The 24,036-nt window shown below is 39.2% G+C and overlaps 1 protein-coding gene across 12 annotated transcripts in view; it reads right to left on the reverse strand.

Annotated features, from left to right (window-relative positions):
• GRIP1 (glutamate receptor interacting protein 1) overlaps window positions 1-24,036 on the reverse strand; it is a 308,647-nt gene that overhangs the window by 24,942 nt on the left and 259,669 nt on the right. For 9 of the 12 annotated variants that reach the window (XM_038154124.1, XM_038154121.1, XM_038154126.1 and 6 more), the window contains 8 exons: window positions 23,623-23,770; window positions 21,856-22,025; window positions 16,457-16,612; window positions 11,417-11,603; window positions 9,945-10,090; window positions 8,854-8,934; window positions 1,334-1,403; window positions 920-1,065 (listed from right to left, as the gene is read on the reverse strand). In XM_038154124.1, the coding sequence (XP_038010052.1) occupies window positions 920-1,065; window positions 1,334-1,403; window positions 8,854-8,934; window positions 9,945-10,090; window positions 11,417-11,603; window positions 16,457-16,612; window positions 21,856-22,025; window positions 23,623-23,770 (1,104 nt within the window). Of the gene's footprint in view, window positions 1-919; window positions 1,066-1,333; window positions 1,404-8,853; window positions 8,935-9,944; window positions 10,091-11,416; window positions 11,604-16,456; window positions 16,613-17,316; window positions 17,473-21,855; window positions 22,026-23,622; window positions 23,771-24,036 lie in introns of all 12 variants that reach the window. The other 3 variants (XM_038154128.1, XM_038154117.1, XM_038154123.1) reach the window with 3 other exon arrangements.

The raw sequence follows: 24,036 nt of genomic DNA on the forward strand, positions 1-24,036 counted from the left end.
CAATTTGCACAAGGTATTAAATGCAGCTGCCTTTGCTTTGTACTATAATACTGAGAAGATACTTGGTTTGCTTTCAAAATCAATTAGCAGGGGGAAAGAAAAAGGAAAAGAGTCTTCTAGTGCAGTTCTAAACACCACTTCAACACTGCACTTAATTTCAAATAACAAAGTGTGGCAGGTTGTGCGTTTTTGCTGTGAGACTGTAAAGAGCTGAAGAGAAGTGAATCTCCAGTTTGTGCTGTTGTGTGACACTGTAATATAAACACCAGCAGTAATAGTAGCTATAACTGTCTTACTTCCTTTGCCCTACAATGCATAACAGAACTCACTTTATTATCTCCAGGTAGAAATTCTGCTCTTATGGAATCCACAGTGGGGAAGACACAAGACTATTAATAGGTGTAGGTACAGAAAATTATGGCAGGTCCATTATTCCATTGGGCTGATCAAACATAGCTCCTCCATCAGATATTCAGCACAGTGTGTAAAGTACTACTTACCTTGTCAAAAGTCAAAATTTTAAGTTTATGGACAAAGCACACACTACACCACTTCACTGGAGAACTGAAGCCTAGGGATCCATGCTTTGCTAACCATGATTCCAATGTTAAAAGCAGAGAAAATCCCAATACTATGGTAAGAAACAGATCAACTTTATATGGCTGCACTCGAGGGCCAATTGTCTTTTCAGTGAACTGAAGACCTAATTTTGCAGTTCAGCTCCTTCAAGCAATATAGCCAGTGAGAAAATTCAACACTTTATATACCATTAAAATTCTTTTTAGGTGACATTTTCTGACTATCATTAGCATAAACCAGACATGTTCAGAAAAAACATTTCAATAAAATTGAAAAGAAATCCCCTATGCTCTAGAAATCCTGAAAATCCACACGAATCTGCAATAGTCATTGCTAATACCGGAGTTATCTTCGTCTTTGCGGATCTTCAACTTTACAAGGTCCTCGCAGTGCTGAAGGATCTGGACAGCATCTTCCATTGAGCAGTTGTCAAGTCGGATATTATCTATTGCCAGCAACTTATCACCCAGTTCGAGTGTCCCAGTTCTGTAAACAAGCAAACAAGCTTACATGAGACTCAAGTAACATTAAAAGAAAGGTATCTGGAAAGGTCTAAACATTATTATAGAGACAAGATGGATTTTTAGGACAATTATTTCTTAATATGCCTTCTATTTTCTAACTTTTTACATAAGTTTTTATTAAAAAAAAAGTGTGCAATCTCTTCACAGTCTCCTACAAGATCTCTCTGTTTAACTTGAATTTGCCTGATTACACACTTAATAGATTTTTATTGGGAGCTCTAATGTCTTACCTGTGAGCAACACTTCCTTTCTTGATATCAGAAATAACCAGAGGGTCCCCTGGTTTTCTACTTGATGGAGCTGTAATAAAGAATATATGCAGACATTTGCTTTTGTTTCTAGATATGCAGATGGACTAATTTTGAACATAAACCAATACTTCATACACATTCTTTACTTGCATTATATTCCTCCCCTACCCCTAAATTATCTGAAGTTCAGGTAAAAACAAACACCAGCAGCATATTGGCAAGACTGGATACTCCTCAAACATTAGAAAATTTCAGAATTGTGGTGACTGGTACAAAGGGAACTTTTAGCCTGATATGTCTGAATTCTGGGTTAGACCAGGACTGAGCCATGTGAAGACATCACAGTACAGCTCCAGTGATCTATCATAAAAATCTGCGTAGATGTAACACATAAGGAAGACTTTCTGTCATTACAATCTTTCAGTGTAACTACTAATGATGATCTTTTGCCAGAATAAATCCTGTAATACTATATCCCTGACCAACAGAGCTGCTCTGGTAAAATATCTAGAGTGGGCTAGTCCACATTCCTTCCATCCACTTCGGTCCCATCCAGTGCTTAAGGCAGAGGTATGAGGGTAAGGTGTCCTGGGTGAGAAGGAGGAATTCACTTCCCAATAAAGGAGATGCTGTGGACAGTGGTCACGCACCCTATTGGGCTGATACACTATTAGCATGTTTGCACAGGTACAGCTTACAGCACACTGATGTTTGCTTCACTGTAACTCACTGCTTCCTCTGAAGCAATCTGTGCCTCTTTCAAATCAGAGCAACCTTGCCCCCCTGTACTGCTGCTGGACCTTAAGAATTGTGGACTTTTCCCAACTTTGTACTGGGGATGCCTATTGGAAGCTCTGCAATTCCAGTCAGTTTAGTAAAACTCCCACCAGTCCTCTCCTTGCACACTTATCTCTTTTTGGAAGAATCTGACATTAATGGTCAATTTTTCCATCTGTCTCTCATGGTTAAAAACATGCTCCATTCTTCAACGCCAGACATTGCAATTCTTTACCAACTTGTGCAAAAGTATTTGACAAGTTTCCCTAGGTCAGGAAATTTGCTCTGCAATTTTGCTTGACCTTTAGCTGCCTAGGAAGCAGTTAAATACACCAGAGGAAGACAACAGTGATCACTATCTACTTTCAGAGGACTGTTTCTTGAGGTGGCTTCATTGAATGCATTGTTTTGGAGGGCTCATCCATTTGCTGACAGAAGACTGCACTGTAGATGTGATATGGCAAGCAGTTGGCTTAGAATTTGAGGGTGAGGAAGACACATTGTTAGACATCTGTGTGGCACATGCTGTCTACCTCTGGGAAGAATATCACCTACAGCTGCTCTGCCCAGGAGGTGCTCCATGTGGCGAACACAGACAGACTGCTGGGACTGTTAACAAAGAGTGTACTGATAAAACATTGCCATGTGGTATAATGCTCTCAGCTCTCCTGAAAGCACTAATTAGTTTTAGGCATTTAGTATTCTTCAACTGCCCCACACCATTCCTGATCTGTGTACTGAGCCCCAGCACCCTTTCACAGAAGGTATGTTTCCAGCAGGCTCCCACACCTGAACTGACAATCACCCAAAAAGCTGCCCTTATTGGAGGATCACCTACAAAATCCTCATGTCAGTTACTTTAGCAGCTCATGCATCTCCTCTTTGATGCAAAATGACAGATCTTCACCTACAGCAACCACATGGTAAATTAATAATGACATTTCCAACACAATATGCTCACAGGTCTTGTTAACCTTAGCTGCCCTGGCTGAGACAGCCTGTGAATGTCCAAAGGAACTGTTCAAGAACTGCTAAAGAGCCATATTTCAAATGCAATGTGAAAGTCCAGAAGACAGACATACAAGGACTTTGAAGAATTTTCAGAAATTTGTCTAAAACAGCACGCTTTCAGGAAATGATTATGTTGCAATTTAGAGAACAGTAATTAACTTTTTGCAAGATATGTTATTTTTGTAGCTTGTTTCTCATACTTTCATGTCATGGGTCAAATATATTACAACTCCATAATTTACTCGAATCCTTTGGATTTGTTTTACCAATTAGTATCTTGTTAAAATTTTAGAGTATCACTTTGGTGATTTTTTAATTCTATGTTTTTACCTTCTGGGTTGCCTTACTCTGAGGTTATAGGCTACCCACTGCAGAGTAGGGTTTGAGTCTTGAAATACTTTTTATAAAAGTGTCTTACAAAATTACCAGAACTAAGAAAACAGTCCATTATTGCTGTAAAAAGAAGAGAGGAGGAACCAAAATGAGGGAAAGAGCACAGCTCAAAGAGCAGAGCCATAAAGTACAAGTGGATGCAAAGATTATGATGCTGCACACAAAGTTATCACAGTTTCAAACTGAGGAAGTGTGAACCAGCAGTATTTTAAGAGTTCTCCTGGGCTATTATTTGGTCTGGAGAATGAAAGCCTTTTTGTAGGCACCAAACAGCTCTGTGTGAAATGAATCCCCCACGCTGAGAAGCAGATACACCACACTTCATTTTGTTATTGTTCAGTGCTCATGGCATACTTCCTACAAATTATTCAAGTCGTGTTGCAGAGATAAAATCATGAATTTCCTCCCGAACTTTTGGACCTTTTTACACATTACCATAGGCTAAGACTGTCTCCCAAACACTGGTGAACAAATGCTGTCTCCAGCAAGAAGATTGAGTATTACCCTGATTTTACAGATAAGCAAAGGAAACATAGGAAAATTTTGGTCAAAGTATGACAGTTTTCAGTGAGCAATTGATATCCACGCCTTTATATCTCACAATAATCTGTAGAATATAACAGCTTCTATGTCTGAAATACAACTACTGGCACTTTCAGCAACAGCTGCAGACGAGCAGCATTTCTGTAAGTGCAACCCCATGATCTCAATATTTCTACATAAAATCAAGCAGCCACCTGTGGAAAATCTCCATCCCCACTCCCAGAATGACTTGTCTCAGCACAAGTCTTCTGCACAGAAAAGGAAAACCACCCTAATTTCTCCAGGGTAGCATTAAACCACCTTGACCATGAGATTGTCTCCTTTGTCTTTCTGCAATCCTCCATCTCATTCATTACGCAGCCTCCATCCCCTTTGTTACACACCACTGTTTCATCTCTCCCCAGAGAGCAGAGAAACCAGAGATCCAGAGGGAAAGCAGTATTTGACCAGTTAATTTACCCACATCAATTAATGCAAGCTTGAAGTGACACTGTACAGCTTCCAGTCTCCACTTCAAAATTATTTCTGGTTTTAAGAGGCTGTTAAAAATAAAGCACCTTACTACTCACCCATGTCCAGCCTTCTTGTTCCAAGTCTCAGCTGATCACAGTTCAGTCCCTAATCCTGATCACAGTTCAGTCCCTCCCCTCATTTGCTGCCTCTCTGTTACAGCTTTTCACTTGTTTCCTCTCCTTGTCCCATTCTGCTTTTCCAATGCAGATCTCATCTTTTCTCTTCCCTGTTCCAGCTGTTAGTCTTGTTCAGCTTTTGCAGAGACCTTAGAATCTGTATGAATAACTACAAGTGGACTGAAGAGTGCATGAAGATGTACAGGTACAAAATTTAGTGTTGCAGCTAAATGGCTGCTCTTAAGCAAGCTGTTTGTTGTCCCTAAATTACTCTTTGATCCTGGGTCTCCATTCCAGGTCTCTCTACCCTATTCTACTACATTTACCCAGCCACTTGAAAGGAAGTTCAATGAAGTGTTGTCAGTTCTGTGTATCAGCTGTTCCCTTACATTAAAAAAAAAACCTCAAACAATGCTCCTTGCTTATTTCACAAATAACTCAAACAAAACCCCCCCAAAAAAGTGACTTCAACAGATTTTGGGGTGGACATCTCACCTACCACCCAGACAAAACCCACTACTTTCAGCCTGGCTTCAAACTTTGGAGTTCGATCAAGCTCCGAACAAACTGAACCAACAAAGGAAGATGCTCATGTGATGGAAAAATACCTTTTATACAAAGTCAGTCCATTTATCCACAATGCTGGTTTGCAGCTACTAGACACTTTTAAGAACAGCACGATTAATAAATGAAGGAGCTTTTTAAAATTACACTGATGCAGCTCTTTTGTTCCTTAAGTATTGGTTCATGTGGAGCAGCTGACAAATCTGTTGATATTTTTCTGTCTTGAAAAGAATTACCTGTAATGTTTCAAAAGTAAGTAGAGCTCGCCAGATGAAATCCCAAAATATACAGAAGCATGCTTTAGAAAATAAATTATCATAGTCAATGTATCTGTAGATATTTTAAAAGCTTGTTTCTGAAGAAATACTAAAGCAATACAGCTGACTACACTATAGCAGTGAGTCAAAGTGACTCAGAGAAATTGATGATAGTTTGGGTGAGATTCTGATATTCTTACCAGCTTTGCAGCTTCTTATTCCTTGAGTAGTCCCCATTAGCTTCAGAGAGATTATTTATGAAGCAAGGTGCTGCAGTTCATTACCAGTAAGGATATCAGAATCTTACATAAAAAAGACAGAAAAAAAGAAAAGCAAAGGAAAAAAAAAAAGCTGTTAACTACAATTACCAGAATCCACTAGTAAGTCATTTTACTGGACATCATTTATTGTTCTTGACAAAAAAATAATTAGTCTATGATAAAGAGCCACTTGCCTCAAAAACCTTTAAAAAAGGTTTTTGTCTTTAAAAAGAAAATCTATATTCATTACACAGTTTAAAGTCAATGTCAATGGCAAATAAATTGAAACAGCTTTGAGTACTACTAGCACTACTTGTAAATGTTCCTTCTTCTAGGGAATGATTCTGCTACAAAAGCATAATCACGTGCACAGGAACACTCCTGTGTTTTATTTGGGTGATCTAATTTTAAGAACTGAGACCTTCTATTTGCTCTCATCAGGTAACTGCGTGTGAAACTACTGATATGTGAAGCATTAAATATAATGTGTATTTGCAAAATATGAAAATATGAAATAAGGTCTTTATTGAATGTAAGTATCTGTCATTGGTAAAATTAGACTGATACTGCAGAGCTAAGGGACAAATGATAGGACTGCAATGTGTGCATGAAGGCAGCAGTGGGCAAGACCACTATACTGGCAGATAATTGACATGAACTATCCAAAACTCAGAGCCCTGGATTAATATTAACAATGATGCTCATGAAACTTTCTTCTGTCCTGCTTTTAAGGGGTTATGCTAAGGGGATTTTTAATGTTTTCTGTTATTTTTCTCTTGCATTAATAAATCTGAAACTAAAGAAAGTCTCTTCTCCTATTACAAGTCTTGTTTTTCAAAGACCACGAATTAACTTAATTGTCTTTAGTGTTGAGTGTCACCTCAGACATGCCTTCAATAAAGCACCTGGTTGTAATTCTGTGCAAGCATTCTTGGTGTCATTACCACGGAAAACAATTCCAAGAAAGAGAAATAAATTCCTTTTCTAGGATCTTTGACTTTTAACAGTTGACCTAGAAGAACCCTTGGACTTAAAAATAGACAAATGCTCACATGCCAGCCCAAAGTGAAGTTGCACTTCCCGTCTGTCTTGTCTGTCAGGTTACGTAATTTCCTGACTTTCTCATACAAATCCCAAACTGAATGGGGGATATGGAAAGTAAGAAAGGTGTTTCTCTGTAATGTTTTAATAGCACTTTTTCATTTATCATTAACTCCACTAACTTGAGAAGGAAGAGGATGAAACAGGTCTCTAGCCCTTTTAAGAGATCAAGCCCACAAGTGAATGAATCTGATCACCTCCATCCCCCCTGCTTAAGACATACCAACTCTGCCAAGTTTCCCTTAGTGTTTGTTTCTTAAAAGAAATCACATAGCTTTCTGAAAATATCAGTAATCAATGGCATGCTAATGTGCTGAAGTCTCCTGATGGAAATTTGACAAAATAAATATAAAATGCTTATATTCTTCAAATCATACTGCCTTATCTAGCAGTTAATTAGGTAAAACACAGCAAATACTGAAAAGCAAGCATGACATATAGCAATTCAAGTCTTCTACCAGTTATTAATATAAACCCTTTAAAACCACGTAAATAATTTATCCTTGATAAATTTTATATGAATTAAATACCAATAATAAGATTGTTGTATATAAGAGATAATTTAAATATTAAAGATACTGCAGTATATTCACAAGAGCAGAGAACTAAGACCAACCACATGTTACTCTGATTATATAAACACCAGTTTTATAAAGCATTAATTTTTGGAACTAAATTCCAGATCAGTACAGCATATGAAGTTTGGAAGAGTGCTAGAAACTAAATTCCATGAACATTAGCTTTCCATTAGAAGTTGATTCCTACAAACAAAAAAAAAGTGGATGTCTGCATTCCAAAAAACAACACAAATCAAATTACTAGTAAGATCATATTTTTTCAATAACCTTACAAACCTTTATCAATCTTAAGAATAACATTTAAATAGAACAGCCTCGCTCCAGGTTTTCCTCATTTCTCAATATTTTCATTTGCACAGATACATGTAGACCTATGATTTTGCTTAAAATATCACATCTTACAGAGTTTAACAGTTACTCATTCAAGTGTGCAACACAAACAGGCCCGCAGCGTCTCTCATTTGTAACTCTCCGCACTGAGATCCCTGCTGTACTTTTGATTAACCATATTCCTGGTGCTGGTAAAAGCTTCGAGAATACAAGACAAAGCACAATCTTCCCCCAAGACACATGAAAAACTCCAAAGGAAGACTAATAGCCTAAGAAAGGCCACAGCCATAAAAGAATGTTAATTCTGATGACACCAGATTCTGCAGTGTCAAGCCCATTAACTTTGATATGGATTGTTTTTCCTTCTGTCAAAAGCTGAATTCGGTACGCTGGAGTTCACCTGGTCAAAATCCAGTTCTAACACATTGTTTTACTGTCTCCTCACAAAATAAGTATAGGAACACTTTTAATTTCAAATCACAGCAACAAATACTTCTTGAGAAACAGACTGATGCAGGCTCTCATGACTTTCTTCAGCAATCTCCGCAATCCCCAGTGAAAGGGGATTTTGCTGTGAGCCGCACATTCAGAACTGCCCACAAGGATGTACCTGGGTTCTGAAGCAGAAAATAACCCTAGGTATGTGGATCCTTATCTCTGTGAGACCTTTCAGTGGAGTTCTGTTCAGGAGCCTCTGAGGGACCATGACAGACTCTGCTATAAACTTCCCAGCTATGGAAATCCTTTTGCATGGACCTAATTCTGCTGATTTTTTTTTTTTTCAATAAACAACCTTATTAGGAGTTAAAAACATAAATATGCATGCGAAGGAGTAAGTCAAACATTAGATTTGCCAAACTTCTGGCCTTGTTAACTACTTGAAGGGGAATATAAATATATTACAGAACAGTATTTCTAAAGAGAAAAAGCAGTGAAAGAAGCTAGAAAAAGGAAAAAGAAATTTATACCAAAAGAAATGTTAGTCTGTAGCTACAAGATCTACTATCTGCAGATTATCCCATAAACGTGGTCTGAAAAATAAGCCCTTGTACTTACAACTTATGGTGATGCCAAGTTCCACATTATGCTTCTTTGGTAGTTTCACATGAAATGTTCCACTGCTTGGTATAACTGATTCTATAAAAAAATATTTTAAATGTTAGATAATTTATAAGGCAATTCCACGAGCATGGAACTATGCATGTAAGTTGATGAAATCACATCAGAGTCACAAAGCAGGGATGAAACACGGGTGCTAAAATGAAGGGGTATGATTTATAACTCTACTGGTAATTTCACGGTTACTCAATTTTTTTAGGTTTAACTGAATTTGTGGAGATTGCATGGGCCAGCAGCCAGCTGAGGCTGCAGGTTTTTAGCTCATATGCAAGTTCTGTGAGCACATGGGAAAATTTTACTGCTGGCAGACAGCATTTAATTAAAAGGACAGGAGATTGAGTCGTAAGGATTTCTGACCTTTGTTGCTGCAGGACTAGCACTTATTTTTAACTGTCCACTAAGGTAACTGCCATGGGATTAACATCTAGTGGGAAGAAAATGAATCCAGTGGTGCATACACATAATGTGTACTTGATATACATAGTTTGTGATTTCACGGGTATATTCTGTATGCTTAAACACATTACAGAATAAAGGAATGCCATTAGTAATAATACCAGAAAAATTAACAATGATACTTCTGGCCTTTATGAATTCATTTTCTATTATTTTATTTAGAGATACTGTAAGTGAAACACACCATGTTTTTTTTTTTTTTGTTTATTCACCCTTTTGAATACTTTTTTGTCTTGCAAAATATTTCATTATTTGGCCTGTAGAGGATTTGTCTCTGTTTAGCAGAACATTTCTATCTCAGGCCAGAAAAATGTCTGGAAATAACTCAGAGGAGAGACAGTCACCAGATCTTACTACAGGACCTGTCATTTCTATTTGCTTTCAGAAGTAGACTGCAGGGCTGTGTGAAATGAGAAAGCTGTACAGGAAACCACGTTTCAAATAAGTCACTTGAAAACGGAATGGTGTAGTGTGAGAAGAAAACCTCTACCTCAGATGCCTAACACTTGCAATGTACTTGGGATTTATTCCTTCATTTTTTCTTGCAACACAGAATAACAGAACATTCATACCTGCAACATCAAATTCTATTTCCAAAGTGACCTTGTTGGTGATAGAGGAGTCTCTGAGCAGTTGATTGGCCTCATCAAATGTGCTGTCTTCTGTTGGGACACCATTTATTGACACTATTCTGTCTCCTATTTGCAGCACCCCACACCTTGGTACAAAACGATACAAAATCATCAGATGTGCATGTTACCAGAACCAGCAGTATCACAGAATCACAGAATCATTTAGGTCGGGAAAATACTTCAAGATCACTGAGCCCTGCCATTAACCCAGCACTGACAAGTCCACCCTTTCTGTGCTGATTTGCCATATTTACATGTCTTTTAAATACCACCAGGAACTGAGTCTGAACTTCTTCCCTGAGCAGTCTGTTCCAGTCCGTGACAACCTTTTTCATTGAATAAATGTTTCTTAATACTCAATCTAAACCTTCTCTGGCACAACTTGAGGCCATTTCCTCTTGTCCTGCTGTGTGTTATCTGGGAGAAGAGACCAATCCCCACCTGGCTACATCTTGTTTTCAGGCAGTTGTGGGGAGCTATAAGGTTCCTCTCGAGCCTTCTTTCCTCCAGATTAAACACCCCCAGCTCCCTCAGTTGCTCCTCTTAGAGCTCTTCAGCCCCTTCACTGGGAAACTGAGGTCCCAGCACCTCAAAGTCTTTCATATAAAGAGGGGCCCAGAACTGAACATAGCACCTGAGGTGTGGCCTCACCAGTGTCAAGCACAGGGACATGTTCACTGTCCTGGTTTGGCTGGCCATGCAGTTTCTGCTATGATCCACCTGATCAAAAACCTTCAACCGGACCTTGAAGGATAATTATGGTATAGCAGCTCAACAAGCTACCTAGGCACAGAAGCTGCTGCCCCTTTGCACCACGACACCATCAAGCACTCGCAGTACGGATCATGCCCTCTAGGTGCTGGGACCCAGGAAGAGGGGTCTTCATGCTTCCACCCACCCATCTGTGCCTCTGACCCTGGGCTGCAGGTGAAATGGCAGCTGGTGCTTGCCTGTGCAGCTGCTACCATTCTCATGACATGATTAAATACATATATAAGCATAAAAACGTAATTGAAATAATTAGTAAGTTAAAATTCTGGTACTCCCTAAGATTTGACTCTGTGCCAAAGCTGAACAGAGCTGGATACAGCTTTCCCCCTGGCACGCTCAATTATCACTATTTTGACTTCACTGAGTTTTCTGATTTTTTTTTTTTTTTTGTTTTGTTTTGCATGAATATAGCTTCCAGTCTCCTTCTGGAGGACTCTGTATGGTCAGAACACTGGTGCTTGTCATTCTTTTATAGCTGATCAAGTGCATGAAACACCATTGTCAGAACAGAAAGTGTATTACTTGCCCCACTCCACTGAGCAAGGCCCTGCAATTTGTCACAAACTGAAAGAAAGCAACAAGCCCAAAGCACCCGAGGAACGCTCACCAAACGTATTTAGCAGTGAATTAGAGAGCCTCACCTTTCTGCTGGACTGTCAGCCTCAATGTAGGAAATGAGAGGTGGAGAGGACAAGGTCTCGGTAGTGAACACGCTACCCTGGAGCTGTATCCCAAACCCCACCATGGGGTCAGCTGTCAGCACCACTTCTGTGGTTTCTGTGTGGACGACCTGCCCAGCCAAACCAACAGTGCTAGAGGCTAAAGACACTATAAAACAGAGCAGACCAGGAGGAAAGACATTCATATACAGCAGAAGTTCCATTGCTTTTTGAGAAAATTGTTCTTTATGATAAATCTAGTCAATGAAATGTCTCTTTAAAAGTCAATTTAGGATAGAGTTTATAAATTATGTATAAACAGTTGTGGCATATAAGAGAATAGAAAACATCTGGTTGTATGCTGGAACGCAAAAAGATAGTTCTTGTTCTGAGTAAAATAAATGTGTTTGATACCCCCACTCCAAAAATCTCAGGACATCCTTGAATTCTGCTTGCATTAGGTTGGAGGCATGGATAAGCAGAACTTCAACAGGAACTAAGGCAATTTGAGGCACAAGCCCAGCTGTTGTTCAGGCAGATTCCTCTTTTGAACATCTCACAGCAATTCATTGTAGTTAGCAACAAAGCACATGGATCAGCCTTGCTTGCAAGAAGGAAGGATGCCTTCTTCTTGTACATGTTTACTGTAAGTCAGCAATTTGTCAGGCTAACTGGTAACCTAAGGAAGTTGAGCAAACCACCCTGTTTTGGCAACCAGAGTTTCTCAAGGGATTGTGAGAAAAAAGGTTCTGTGAGATCTCTCAAAGCCACTGGGGGACCCTTCTATGAGAAACTCAGGCAGCTACTTCCATTCCCCTGCTTTACTCACACTTTTTCTGAAAGGCTGCAGTACGGATCAAGACAAAACCAACTCTGAGATTCAATACAATTACCTGTGAAAGGAGGAGACTGCACCTTTGCCTCCCTGACCTTGTCTAAATGTCTATTGTATTATGGTTTGAATTCCCCCAGTGACAAACTATTGCCTTTCATGTCATACACGTCTGCTAGGACTTAGGTAAAATTTCATAGTTTATTTGAGGGATAGTTTACTTGTGCATTTTTTTTCTCTTAGATGAGGCAAAAAAAAATTTGACATTATAGATAATATTAGCACAACTGTAAAAAGATGTCAGAGGTTATATAAGTATTTGCCCACCCTATGGGGCTGCAAGCATTAGACTTTTGCTCTACATCAGTTAGTATAGATGTGATTGATGCGGCACAGTTGGCAAAGACAGTTCTTTGCAAAATTTTTACTTGCCAAAAAACTTAACAAGTTTCTGTTTTCTCCCAGCAAAGTTCCTTTCCACTCTAAAACTGTCTCTTCCAAATAACTGTGAATTCTTCCTCATATCTTGTTTCAAGTTTTCTTTCTAAGAATTGTGCATCATTTCAGATACTCAATAGCTTCCTTCTTACTCTTTGTTTTATCTGCACTCAATAAGATATGCTGATACATAAATGCAAATACAAAAAAATCTGTTCTTAGAAACTTCTATCAGCTTCAGCATTTACTGCTTGTGAGAAATAGGTTTCTCCAGCCCTTATTGCTGCAAAGGCTAAAATATGATACCAAATAAATTAATATAATACCTAAGACACCTTCTAGAAACATCTTAATTTAGGGCAAAGGAAAGTTCAATTTTCCCTTTCTTAAAGGTCATACAACAATTACTTGTTAACTTCATCTCTATTTCCCATCGCTTATGTCTCTATTCCCTCCATGCAGCAGGTATCTAGTTGACTCTGTAACCTTCTTACTCTTTTTATAAGTCCTACCAGGAACCTAAATATCTCATAAAATTTATTTCAACTTTCAGGACAGTAAAAGTTTTAATTCGCATTGGGAAATTAAGTCACTATCTGTGGGATTTAAAACTCACTCTGATAAACACTTTGAGGATGTCAATGCTTAAGTATGACAATTAGGAACTCCTTCCACTCCGAAAGAAAAGAGAAACAGGAACAAAAAACCCCTCAGATATGAAAGTGATCCTTTCCTAGTCATGTAACAATAGCTATATATTAAGACTCTAAATGCCACAGGTATCCAAAATGTAAAATGTCATAGGTACCCAAACCCATGACTTAGAGCGTGTTGGGGTTTGTAACTCAGCAGTAACTGTAGCAAAAAACAGTGACGTGTTTTGGATCCTTGATGGATTAGAATTTTTACAGGCCAGGAAGCAGCACTGTTGATTTTAAAAGAGGACATGGATGTGCTTGTATTTCCAGTGAACACTGGTTACTGCTGCTGGGGTACATTCCAGCATACTTGTATAGTTCTCATCTAACTCTTAGCAACATTCCTGGGGGCTGGTTTGCTATATGCTCTGCAGTTATGTAAATAATGATCGTGAATTTGAAGATTATGCACTTTTTACTTTTATGCCTGCCGTTATACAAGAAGCAGAACAAGATGTGCTTCAAGGTCCATCTATGAATTATTATGCCTCCAGTCTCCCACTCTGACCCACAAGAAACTGAAAAATGTTCACAAAACCCTCTCCAATTTCTACCAGACATTCAACACTAGTAGTGTAAATTGGTATAAATTATGCCTCGCTTCCAACCACTTATAGGGACCTATTACAAAGTACTTCAGGATTTAAACTTTAACAAAATAATAATCTAAGTGTTTCCACAATGAATCCCACACCTTAAACAGACAAACAAAACTGGAGGAAGAACAAAACCTGAAAACAAGTTGCATAAAAAAAGGTAGTGGCAGCAGGGCATGCCCTCAATTTTTACAGCCACATATTTAGAAAGATCTGCATAACTAATGCAATGATTGGTAAATCATGACCATAAAAGTCTTGTAACCCCTCGTGCCATCACACTTCATCTCCATGAATTATGCCATGATCACATTATGTTCCGCATCTATTCCTAAATAATTGGCAATGTAAACTTTATAGCAACCTACATATTTTTATTCCCAAGTTATATTCTAAAAGATTTATTAAAATTTATCTTAATAAAATTCTGAAATGATCCAATTGGATTAAAGAAAAAAAATCCCACTAAAATTAAAGACTGTGCTACTCCTTTTCCATGAAAAGCATAGCAGTTCTCATGAGTCTCCCACAAAGGGAGAGGTTTTCCACGTCTTGTTGATGGATAGTGGAAAGGTACAAGACTGGACATTCTCCTGGTCCAGTGCAGGACATTCAGAGCAGTGTGGGTCTCTTAAGTTGGCTGTTCCTGCTGTCACAAGTATGGGTATAAGTCTACTAACAGAGTAAGGAATTCTGCATGGGCTGATAAGCAAACTCACAAAAACAGCAAACAAGTCTGTCTGGCCAGCCAGTTCCTCCAAAGCCAGTTCCAGCTCAGGGTTGTGATGTATTCACAGGTTGTAATGAGGCACTGACCACTCAGTGATGGGGCCAGTTTCACATATTTTGTAATGCTCTATATCAAGACCTCACAATGCAAATGGGTAATACACTACTGCACAACTAAGCCTTGTCCTAACTTCTCCTATCTAGAGACTTGTTTACTCATAGCAGCTTGTCATCCCCAGGGCCTTCTGACTTGAAAAAATTTTTAGAAATTTAAAAAATTTAGGTGGGCTGCAGTACTTATGTGACTGTTCCACTTAAATGCCACATCACTGGCCTTTCAAGATAACATGGACAAGGCTTCCTTGAAGGAAAAATATCTGAAAAATTTAACAACGCAAGTTACAGCTGTGTCCAAGATCCATAACAGGATTAGCTTTGAGGATTTCATCCTTTGCTGAACAGCTAAAACGTAGCAGAATTGATGAACAATTTTTTTGCATTGATTTTACCATTCAAATCTATTCAAATTACTGCTAGCGTAACACCGCTACTGTTTCTCACACGCAGAGAACATGTAAGAGCTGGACCTCTACTGATACCATAGCATGACAGACACAGTATCCCCCCACGACCCAAAAGAATGCATTAGAAGCTAACATGTCAATAGATGAGCTGTGAAAAATGGCTGATCGGATTAAAAACAAAAAATGCACTTACAGGCAAATGTTATGCAAAAATATGTGCTTTACAGAAGAAGTAAGAACAAGCAAGCAACAAAAACTGCAAGAAAGCAAAACCTCAGTTCCTCTCTAATGTATTCTCACAATTCTGTAGTGATTGGCCTTGGAAGCTGCTGGTTTGCTCTGGTTTTACTATGACCATGGGGAATCTTTAAAACACAGCAGCAGTGCTATAATGTGCAGCAGCTCAGTTCTTTCAGAGTGGACTTCTGAGCATTGTTATCTTGAGCAAATTATTTACAGAGCAGTTCTCACCTCCCTGCTCTGGAGGAACTGAGCTGCTGTGGATCCCACAAAGACAGACAAGCCTAAAGAGAGGTGGCACTCACATGGAATCTGGGAAAAAATGCACTGACACAGCCACACTCTTTCCAGCCCAGTGAATGCTTAGCAATATGCAAAATGGAACAGCCTGAATAGATCTGTTCTGGCTTGGGAAATGACTGACTCAGAGGCAATCCATGCTTTGAGTCCCAGAGAGTGGTCAAATGAGGCTATTTAGTCTTTACTGTAACTTTTCGCTCTCCCTCACCAAAATAACTGTACAGGTCATAGTGTAGATGTAAACATTAAGAACTACCTAGGAAGTGCTGTGGCAAGCTCTGCCTTCCCTAATGTGACAGCTGGTTGAGCTTACCAGCAATCTGTTTTTGACTATTCAGCTATGAATTCTATTCCCTAATGGACACTGGAAGAGTTAAAAAAGGAATCAGTAATGGTATAACAAACTCTTCCAACACTGTCTGAAGAAAACATTCCTTTGTAAGTTTCAGATGAGAAAGTTATGCTGCATAGCATCTACTCATCTCATTTCAGCATTGGACAAATATTTTTACCCTTATGTTTTCCTACATCTACCAGAAACTCTCTTATCTGTCTAGAATATATGTGCATTAATTAAGGTACTGTACAACTTCTTTTCTGCATCTTCCCCCTCCTCCACCCATTCATTCACTGCACATTTTTGAGCAAATGCAGTTACCACCTACAGGAGCTTTTGAAGTCCTTCTTTTTCATCCTCCGCCTCATCATTGTCCCACGTGGGCTGGTGGAGTAGAGGCTGCGAGGTAAGGTCCCCATGTTCAGGGAACTCAGGCTGTATGCACTCATGGAGGTAGGAGAGAAGGATGAAGACACCAGAGCTGCTGTAAGAAATCAAACACTTGGCATACAGCACTCAGTCTTCACAGAAGAGCGCGGCACATGCCTGTAACTCATCAATGAATCAAACATTTTATGTATAGGCTGTGTATGATGCACAGGAATGCTTTGTGCATTTCCCATAATATAGGCATTTTAACCACACAGGTGACCCTAGGAAAAAGTAAAGCCAGCATTTCTTGACAACGCTTGCTGGAAGCTAACAAAGATAATGTAGACACAAAATATATTCATAGTATACAACTTACTTTAAGAAAACCATGGGAAATTAAACTTTTCAACAGATCAATATATCTAGATACACTGATTTTAGAAATGCCTTTTTGTAGTAGGTAATTTCTGACAAAGATTTGTAAGCAATGCTTTGCATTTAAAAATCATGCTTTATATACACTTTTCCAGTCCAATGATCTACTCATACATAGAAGAAGAGCTGATTCATTCAGAGTTTTCAAGCCTTTTCCTGTCTACAAAGGCTGCTTTGTTACAGAGAAGAAAAGGTGTCAAATGTCAGAAATAACCTTGGCATGGCTATGAAAAAGTGTAGCATCTGTAAAACTGAAAAGGTTTTAGAGCCTGAAATGGGAAAAGTATGAGTGAAAGAAGAAGGGAGGGAGGAGGAGGAAAAGGGAGGAGGAGGAAGAAGAGGAGAAGTGAGTACGTCAGCAGGAAAAGATGTGAACATTACGAAGGCTTTTTTGAGGAGGCGCTTTCTGGAATTTCAAGGCTGGCATCCTGCAATGGTCAGGGTGGTAGGTGTTATAATGGTGGTAGGTGAGGAGGCTGCTGTGGCTGTTGGCACACGAGTCCCAGGTAAGTTGCCTGTTGCTTCTTTCAACTTTCACTGCCCACATGAAGGGATGATGGAAAATCAGAAAACAAAAGGACCAGAGAAGAGGTAAAAGTAACTGAATTGCACAAACAAAACAAACAAAAAAACCCCTATAAACCAGACGTGATAGAAAGAAAACAAATTGAAAATAAAATAAAATAAAGTAATAAATAACCTGGTCTTGTCTTCTTATCAGGGGGTTCTAACTTGAGGAGCAGAACTAAATAATATTTTTTCTCAGAAAAAATGTTTCTGATTGAGTTTTTTTTTTCTTTTTTATATTTCTTTCAAAAATTATGATTACCGAATCAATTTCTAATCTCCTTCTGGCTATGGGGCTAAGATTGCAAACTTTCTCAGAAAATACTAAGATACTAGATATGACCACTAACTGAAGGTTAATAACTCTGTGCTTGCATTAATCTATTTTAAAAAGACCAACCAGATACTTTGCATGGCACTGCCTAGAATGGAGATGCTTCCCTGCCATTTCAATTTACTGTATTGACATTTTAATTTTGCCACAATCTATTGCTGGCATTATGCTATTCTGTGCAGTAAATGACTTCCCAATGCCAGTAGCAGGAAAACTCTATCCTGAAACCTGGTTAATAAAGAAAAGAGGTCTTATTGATTAGCTGGATTTGCAATTTTGTCTTTTTGTTTTGTGGTTTTTGTGTTGGTTTTTTTTAAACTTGATCTTCAAAACTTTAAAATGATCTTTCACTGGATGAAATTTGAGACTGTATTTAATTATTTAATTGTGGGTTCTATGTGCTGAAAGTGAAGACTGGTATTTACTAAGAGAATGGGAAGCATTTCACTTGTCAAATCTTAAAGGAAAGGGATTGAAGTCTCCCTTGATTAAATACAGCATCTTCATCATTAAATTCAGCATGACTGTATCCTTGCTGAACCATAAAGGCACAGTTCAAACTGGGAAGTATTCACTGAATTTTTTGTCTTAAAACACCAAGGGATTCACCCATGCTACAGAATCATGGAATGGTTTGGGTTTGGAGGGACCTTAAAGACCATCTTGTTCGAACTTTGTTATTATGGGAAGGGACACCTTTCACTAGACCGGGTGGCTCAGGACCCCTTCCAACCTGGCCTTCAACACTTCCAGGGATGAGGCAGCCACAGCTTCTCTGGGTAACCTGTCCCAGTGTTTCACCACCATCGCAGTGAAGAATTTCTTCCTAATATCTAATCTAAACTGTTTTTAAATCTGTTTCTATAAAACAGAGTTTGCTGTCTTTGTCCCATGAACTGTATTACCTGTGTCCCTCTGCTACCTGCTATACCTAAAATGGCTGCAGATGTGTCTGTCCCCCATGCTGGCCTTTAACAGGAGCCCAAAACCTTGAGCATTTAGGTTGGACCTACACCTTGTTTTCATATCTTATTCCATGAAACAAAAAGAGGGGGGAAAAGGGCAGCCACTACAGCAAGCTTTGTGCTCTGGCAGAAGGAAAGCTGTCCTTTGGTTTCACTTTGTACTAGGTGAGCATTGATGTGCTAATTGCCTGACTGTATTACCCCTTCTGACTCAAGAGCAATGCCTGTCTCTACAGGGTGGATCTATGGAGTGCACACAGGGAAGGGACAGGGAAAGGCGAGCACAGGGGCTCACCATGTCCCTGCAGCCTGGTGGAGCGGGGCAACCCTGCAGGCCCTGGAGCTGCCTGACCTGGCTCCTTGTCTTCAGTTCCATCCCTCCATGAGAACACTGTGCCCTGGCATGTACTTGGATCAAAAAAAAAATATTTTTTTGCCCCAATATCAGATATCAAAAGTAAGAGAGGGGTGCAATGTCAGCACCAGGCTGGGTCTGTGCCCCTTGGGTTCCTCACCCACTGGAACCACCACCCTCAGGGACTTTGGAAAATCTCATGTTAGCCAGAGAAGTCCCAGAAACACCAGAAGCAACCTGATACGGCCTTATGTGTCTTAGAGACTTAGCATATCTTTTCAGATGAAAACGTCTCTTCAATTACGTGCACAGACAGCAAGATTTCTTAACTTTAACTACAGTGAAAAAATTAAAATCTGATAAGAACAATGTGGCCAGGTGGATTTTCATTATTTTCAAGCTGCTGTGAGCCTTGTTTAATTAAAAAGACTGCTTCCAGCAGGAAATTATCTGGCAGTCCTTGAGATTTTCTCTTAATGTTTTATTTTCATGCCGAGAGTAGAGATAAAAATGTCCTACAAAGTGGGAAAGTACACAAATTCAGTCTGCTCAGCTTGTAGAAGGATAGTCCCAATTCAACAAAAGTTCTGTAAAAGAAAATCCTTTTGTGTGTAACCATAGTAATTTAGTGGTAATTTCAGCTTTTCCAGTACAGGGCTGTGTATAGTAAACATAAAACTAATGGGGCAGCAAGAGAAATGAATGTCAGCAGCACACTATAAAGGAAAAAAAAAACATGAAAAAGAATCCTGTATTTTATAGAGCTCTTCACTTTTTTTTAGGGCTAAAATTTCAGTTTATTTTATATACTGACTTTCCTGCCTGTTTTAAATTCTTAACATATTCCCACAAGACCAATAACTGAGCTCAGCAGGTACAGCCCTAATGACTCAGCTTATTCCAGACATAGCAAGGGAGATTTTCACTCTCTGCAGCCTCTAGGTCATACCACCCCTGATAAAAAGTTGTTTCTAAGAGGGAACTTGCTTCCATTAGGCTTGTTACATCTTGAATCGGTCATGATATTGTGGTAGCACCACCTGGTGAAGGACTGGAATGGTCTGTAAACATCCTAGTTATTCTGCCTTACTGAAGAAAGCAACTTTATTACTTTAGGGACGCTTTCCCCCAAAAGATCCTCTTATATATCATCATCTTTTGCTGATCACCTCAATATGATTTTGTAACAGACAGTTCTTAACTCTGGTATACAAGAGCATTGCTTTATCAAGCATCTACACAGGTTACTAGAACATTAACAGCATCAATCTGTTACAAATGTTGGTTAACAAACCAACTGCTTCAAATAACACAATCACCTACACAAATCATTGGCCTCAGCATTTGTCTTCCCAAAAAAAAAACAGTCTTCAAAATTCTTTAACCATCCAGAAATTAATTGCATGACATCTTTGCTTCAAAAAAAGAGAAATATTTGTTTGCAATGTACTGTCATAACTGAAAGGAATGGAAGTACATCGCAAATTTGGGCTCCATCTCATTCTGCTTGTGCAGTATCACTGTGCTCCTTAAGGCTCTAAGCAGCTTAAGTAGAAAAGGGAAAGAGCTGAGTACAGGGAGAATATGTAATTGCAAAGGTTACTTTTTGTTCACCCTGGTCTAGGAGAAACTGATGTCTCCTCTGTCACTAGTTCAGTATTCTTTACTCTGAGAAACTGTCTAGAACACCGCTCATCAAGGGACGACCTGGATGTTGCATGGATGTCCCAGAACATTTACCATGTCCCATGAACATCACTGACATTTCGAGACCTCAGAAATCTTGTCTTGGTCTAGAGGAGGCAGAAGCACAGTACCACAGGCTCAGAAAAATTAAGCCACTGGTTCATGCTGCAACACAGGTACCTGTTCTCTGTGTTTTGATATTCCTTGTTACTGTTTTGATGTCTATCAACATGTGCTATTTTAGACTGAATTTAAGGATTACTGTGAATCAGCACTTTCTCATGATCAGTTAGAAGACAAGACAGGCAGCCTCCATCTTCAAATACTAAGACATTTTACAAACATTTGATTTGAGAATGGAAAGCCATTCTATTCAAGCATATTGGTATGAAATAAGTATCACAGTGAAAAGGTCTGCAATCTAGGGAACTGTTTCCAAACAGTTTTCATAAGCACTGACAGTGAACCTGAGATGCAATCTCAGAAGCACTTTACAAGATGATGGCAATAAATAATAATGCCATTAACAAGAGAAAATAAGGGAGGGGTTTACATGTTTTAGGGGAGAACAGGCGTTATTAATTGACCATAACTATCAAATCAGTATGCTGAAAATAAGTTGGCTGTGGTACTACTTCCCCACTCTAAATTTAAGAATCAATGTAGAGATTAATTTACTGAAGTATCTCGTAGCACCCCCAACAATTGCAACAGCAGAGTCAACGGGTGTCTTTATGTACATTTGCAAGTTTGTGGAGGTATTTCTTAGCGAAATGTTTCCCTCTCTGGCCATAGGAATCTCAGAGGGTTCATTAAGACCAAGAAAACACAGAGCTGCTCAGAAACTGCAGAAGCATAACTGGGGAGCTGCTGCTCAGAAACTGCAGAAGCATAACCGGGGAGCTGAAACATTTACAGACATAACTGCAGTGATAGTTTTGACCACTCAGCATGGGCAGGCAAAGCACAAGAAAGAAAGAGAAAGAGGGATTTGGTGCTGCAGATCCTCTTACCGTGCTCTGGGCCTTTCAGTGCTAGCCGTGTCTGGTGGTGCGGAAGGATCTCCAGTTTGACATTATCAGCTGCATTAGCCAAAAACTGCGTTGCTTCCGCCAGTGTACAGTACTCCATGCTGGTGCCATCAATGGACAGAATATGGTCTCCTACATGTAATGCACCACATCTATATAAAAGGGAAAAAACTTGGTATGATCAGGTATGCTATTTGTTTGCACAGTGAGTTTTTCTGCCTTCAAACTGGTCATGACAACTATGAAAATGTTCTTTTTTTTCAAGAGACATTTGTGTTTTGTAGTCACTGTCACTGGTCAGACTTTAACTCTATTAGTACAAACCTTAAAAACAATTCCGTTAATACAGTATATGCCAAGACATCACTCACAGAACTGCAAACTGCAATGGGGTAGCTGACTCTAAAATATATGTGAATGGCAGCAGGATAAAATGAGAAGAGCTTAAGGAGACTCGAAAACTTGGTCACATATCCCTCACACAAGCACCCAGTTCATCATTTTTTGAGTTATAATTCAAACATTTATTAGTACAAAAGCTGTAAATGATGATGAAATTATGCAGTAGTCAAACAAATAATGAAACCAGGGCTAGCATGGTGACTCTAGGAGTGGGGTGGGGAGGGGGCTATCTGCTAAATTTTGCTGCACTCAAGAGACTGGCTACTGGATGAGTTGAGAAATGCAAACACAGCAGTCAGCATCCCGACGTACCAGTCAAGTGGACAGCTCCTTTAATTGGTTACCCCCTGCGAAATGGGAAAAAACAGAGGGAGAAAATTAAAGCATCCTGCACCATTGAACTGGAGAACACCCCTGGATCAATGGCCGTCACTCTCAAAGTTTCTACTGTAGGGAAAAGCCCACAGAGGAGCTGTAGACTCACTGCTACAAGTGGGTGCTACCAAAAGCACCATTGCCAAAGAGGAGTTACAAGGTAGGGTGACTGGGGACATGCAGGAGGAATTTGCTGCTGAAACGTAATATTTAAAAAAAATTTAAATAGAGATATGAATATAGAAATATATTGTATATGTATAAACACACACATACACACACACATACACACACGCCCCAGAAAAGATCCCGCAACTCTGTTGCAGAGGATCAACCACTGGGGAAAAATATCTAGCTATAATTTTAATGGTTTAAATGGTTTTATTTGAATGTTTAAATGAAGTGGAAATATTACAGCAAAACAGTTTAAAAATACAGAAGCCAGTCTTCCTGATACCTCACTTGTATTCTAAAATATCAGTAGAAGAATCCAGACATAAGGAGTTCCATTTCACTGTGCCACAAGCATGAGTGATACATCCTAAAAGAACACTCCAAGGTTGCAAAGCCTCAAAATTTACTTCCCTTGACAGCTGTTCCATATGGTGGGCTTACTTCAAGAATTCCAGTGGGTTACGTTTCTTTTTTTTAAATACCGATCTCTGCCACAGTGTTACATTTAATAGCCAGACTCCTGTGTTGCACAGTGCAAGCAGCCAGTCACGTATTACATGGGGGCTGGCTTATGTCACCAAATACTACACGGATGAGCTAAAGTGGATGGAAATCTTAGACTCAGCAGTCTGGAACAGCCATCTGACAAAGTGCTAATTTTAAGACATGCAACCTTGAGAGGACCTGATTCAGTTGATTTTCTCAAAAAAGGGAAGGGTTCCTTTAAAACCAGACCAAACAGAAAAAGAAATAAAATGGATGCATGGACCTGCAGTGTCAGTCCTCTGTCACACTCACCTGTCTGCAATACTTGCAGATTTGATTTTGTCTATGACAATGACCTGTTTGTTGCAGCACATCGAGGTAGATAGTGCAACCCCAAGAGCAGCACCAGGAGTTTTGGCAACTTCAACTAGCAGTGGCCCAGAAGCTGTTGCTACTGAATCTGTTAAAATTAGACAACAAAAGATCAGTATTATACCAATGTGGTATTTATGCCATTTTCATGTTTTCCCCACATTAAATCTCCATGGCTATTCTATTTCTCTGACCAGATAACATGCCACTTTAAGAAATACTGAAGTAACGTCATTTAAGGAGTCAATAAATCGGGTCTTGATGCCGAAAATGATACAATCAAGAGGAAGTCTGTGAATCTGGGATGTCCAAAAGTTTCAGAGTGTGTCAGAATCAGAGATGGATCAGATGAGG

This window comes from Motacilla alba, chromosome 1A (assembly GCF_015832195.1).
Source record: "Motacilla alba alba isolate MOTALB_02 chromosome 1A, Motacilla_alba_V1.0_pri, whole genome shotgun sequence".
Lineage (NCBI taxonomy): Eukaryota > Metazoa > Chordata > Aves > Passeriformes > Motacillidae > Motacilla > Motacilla alba.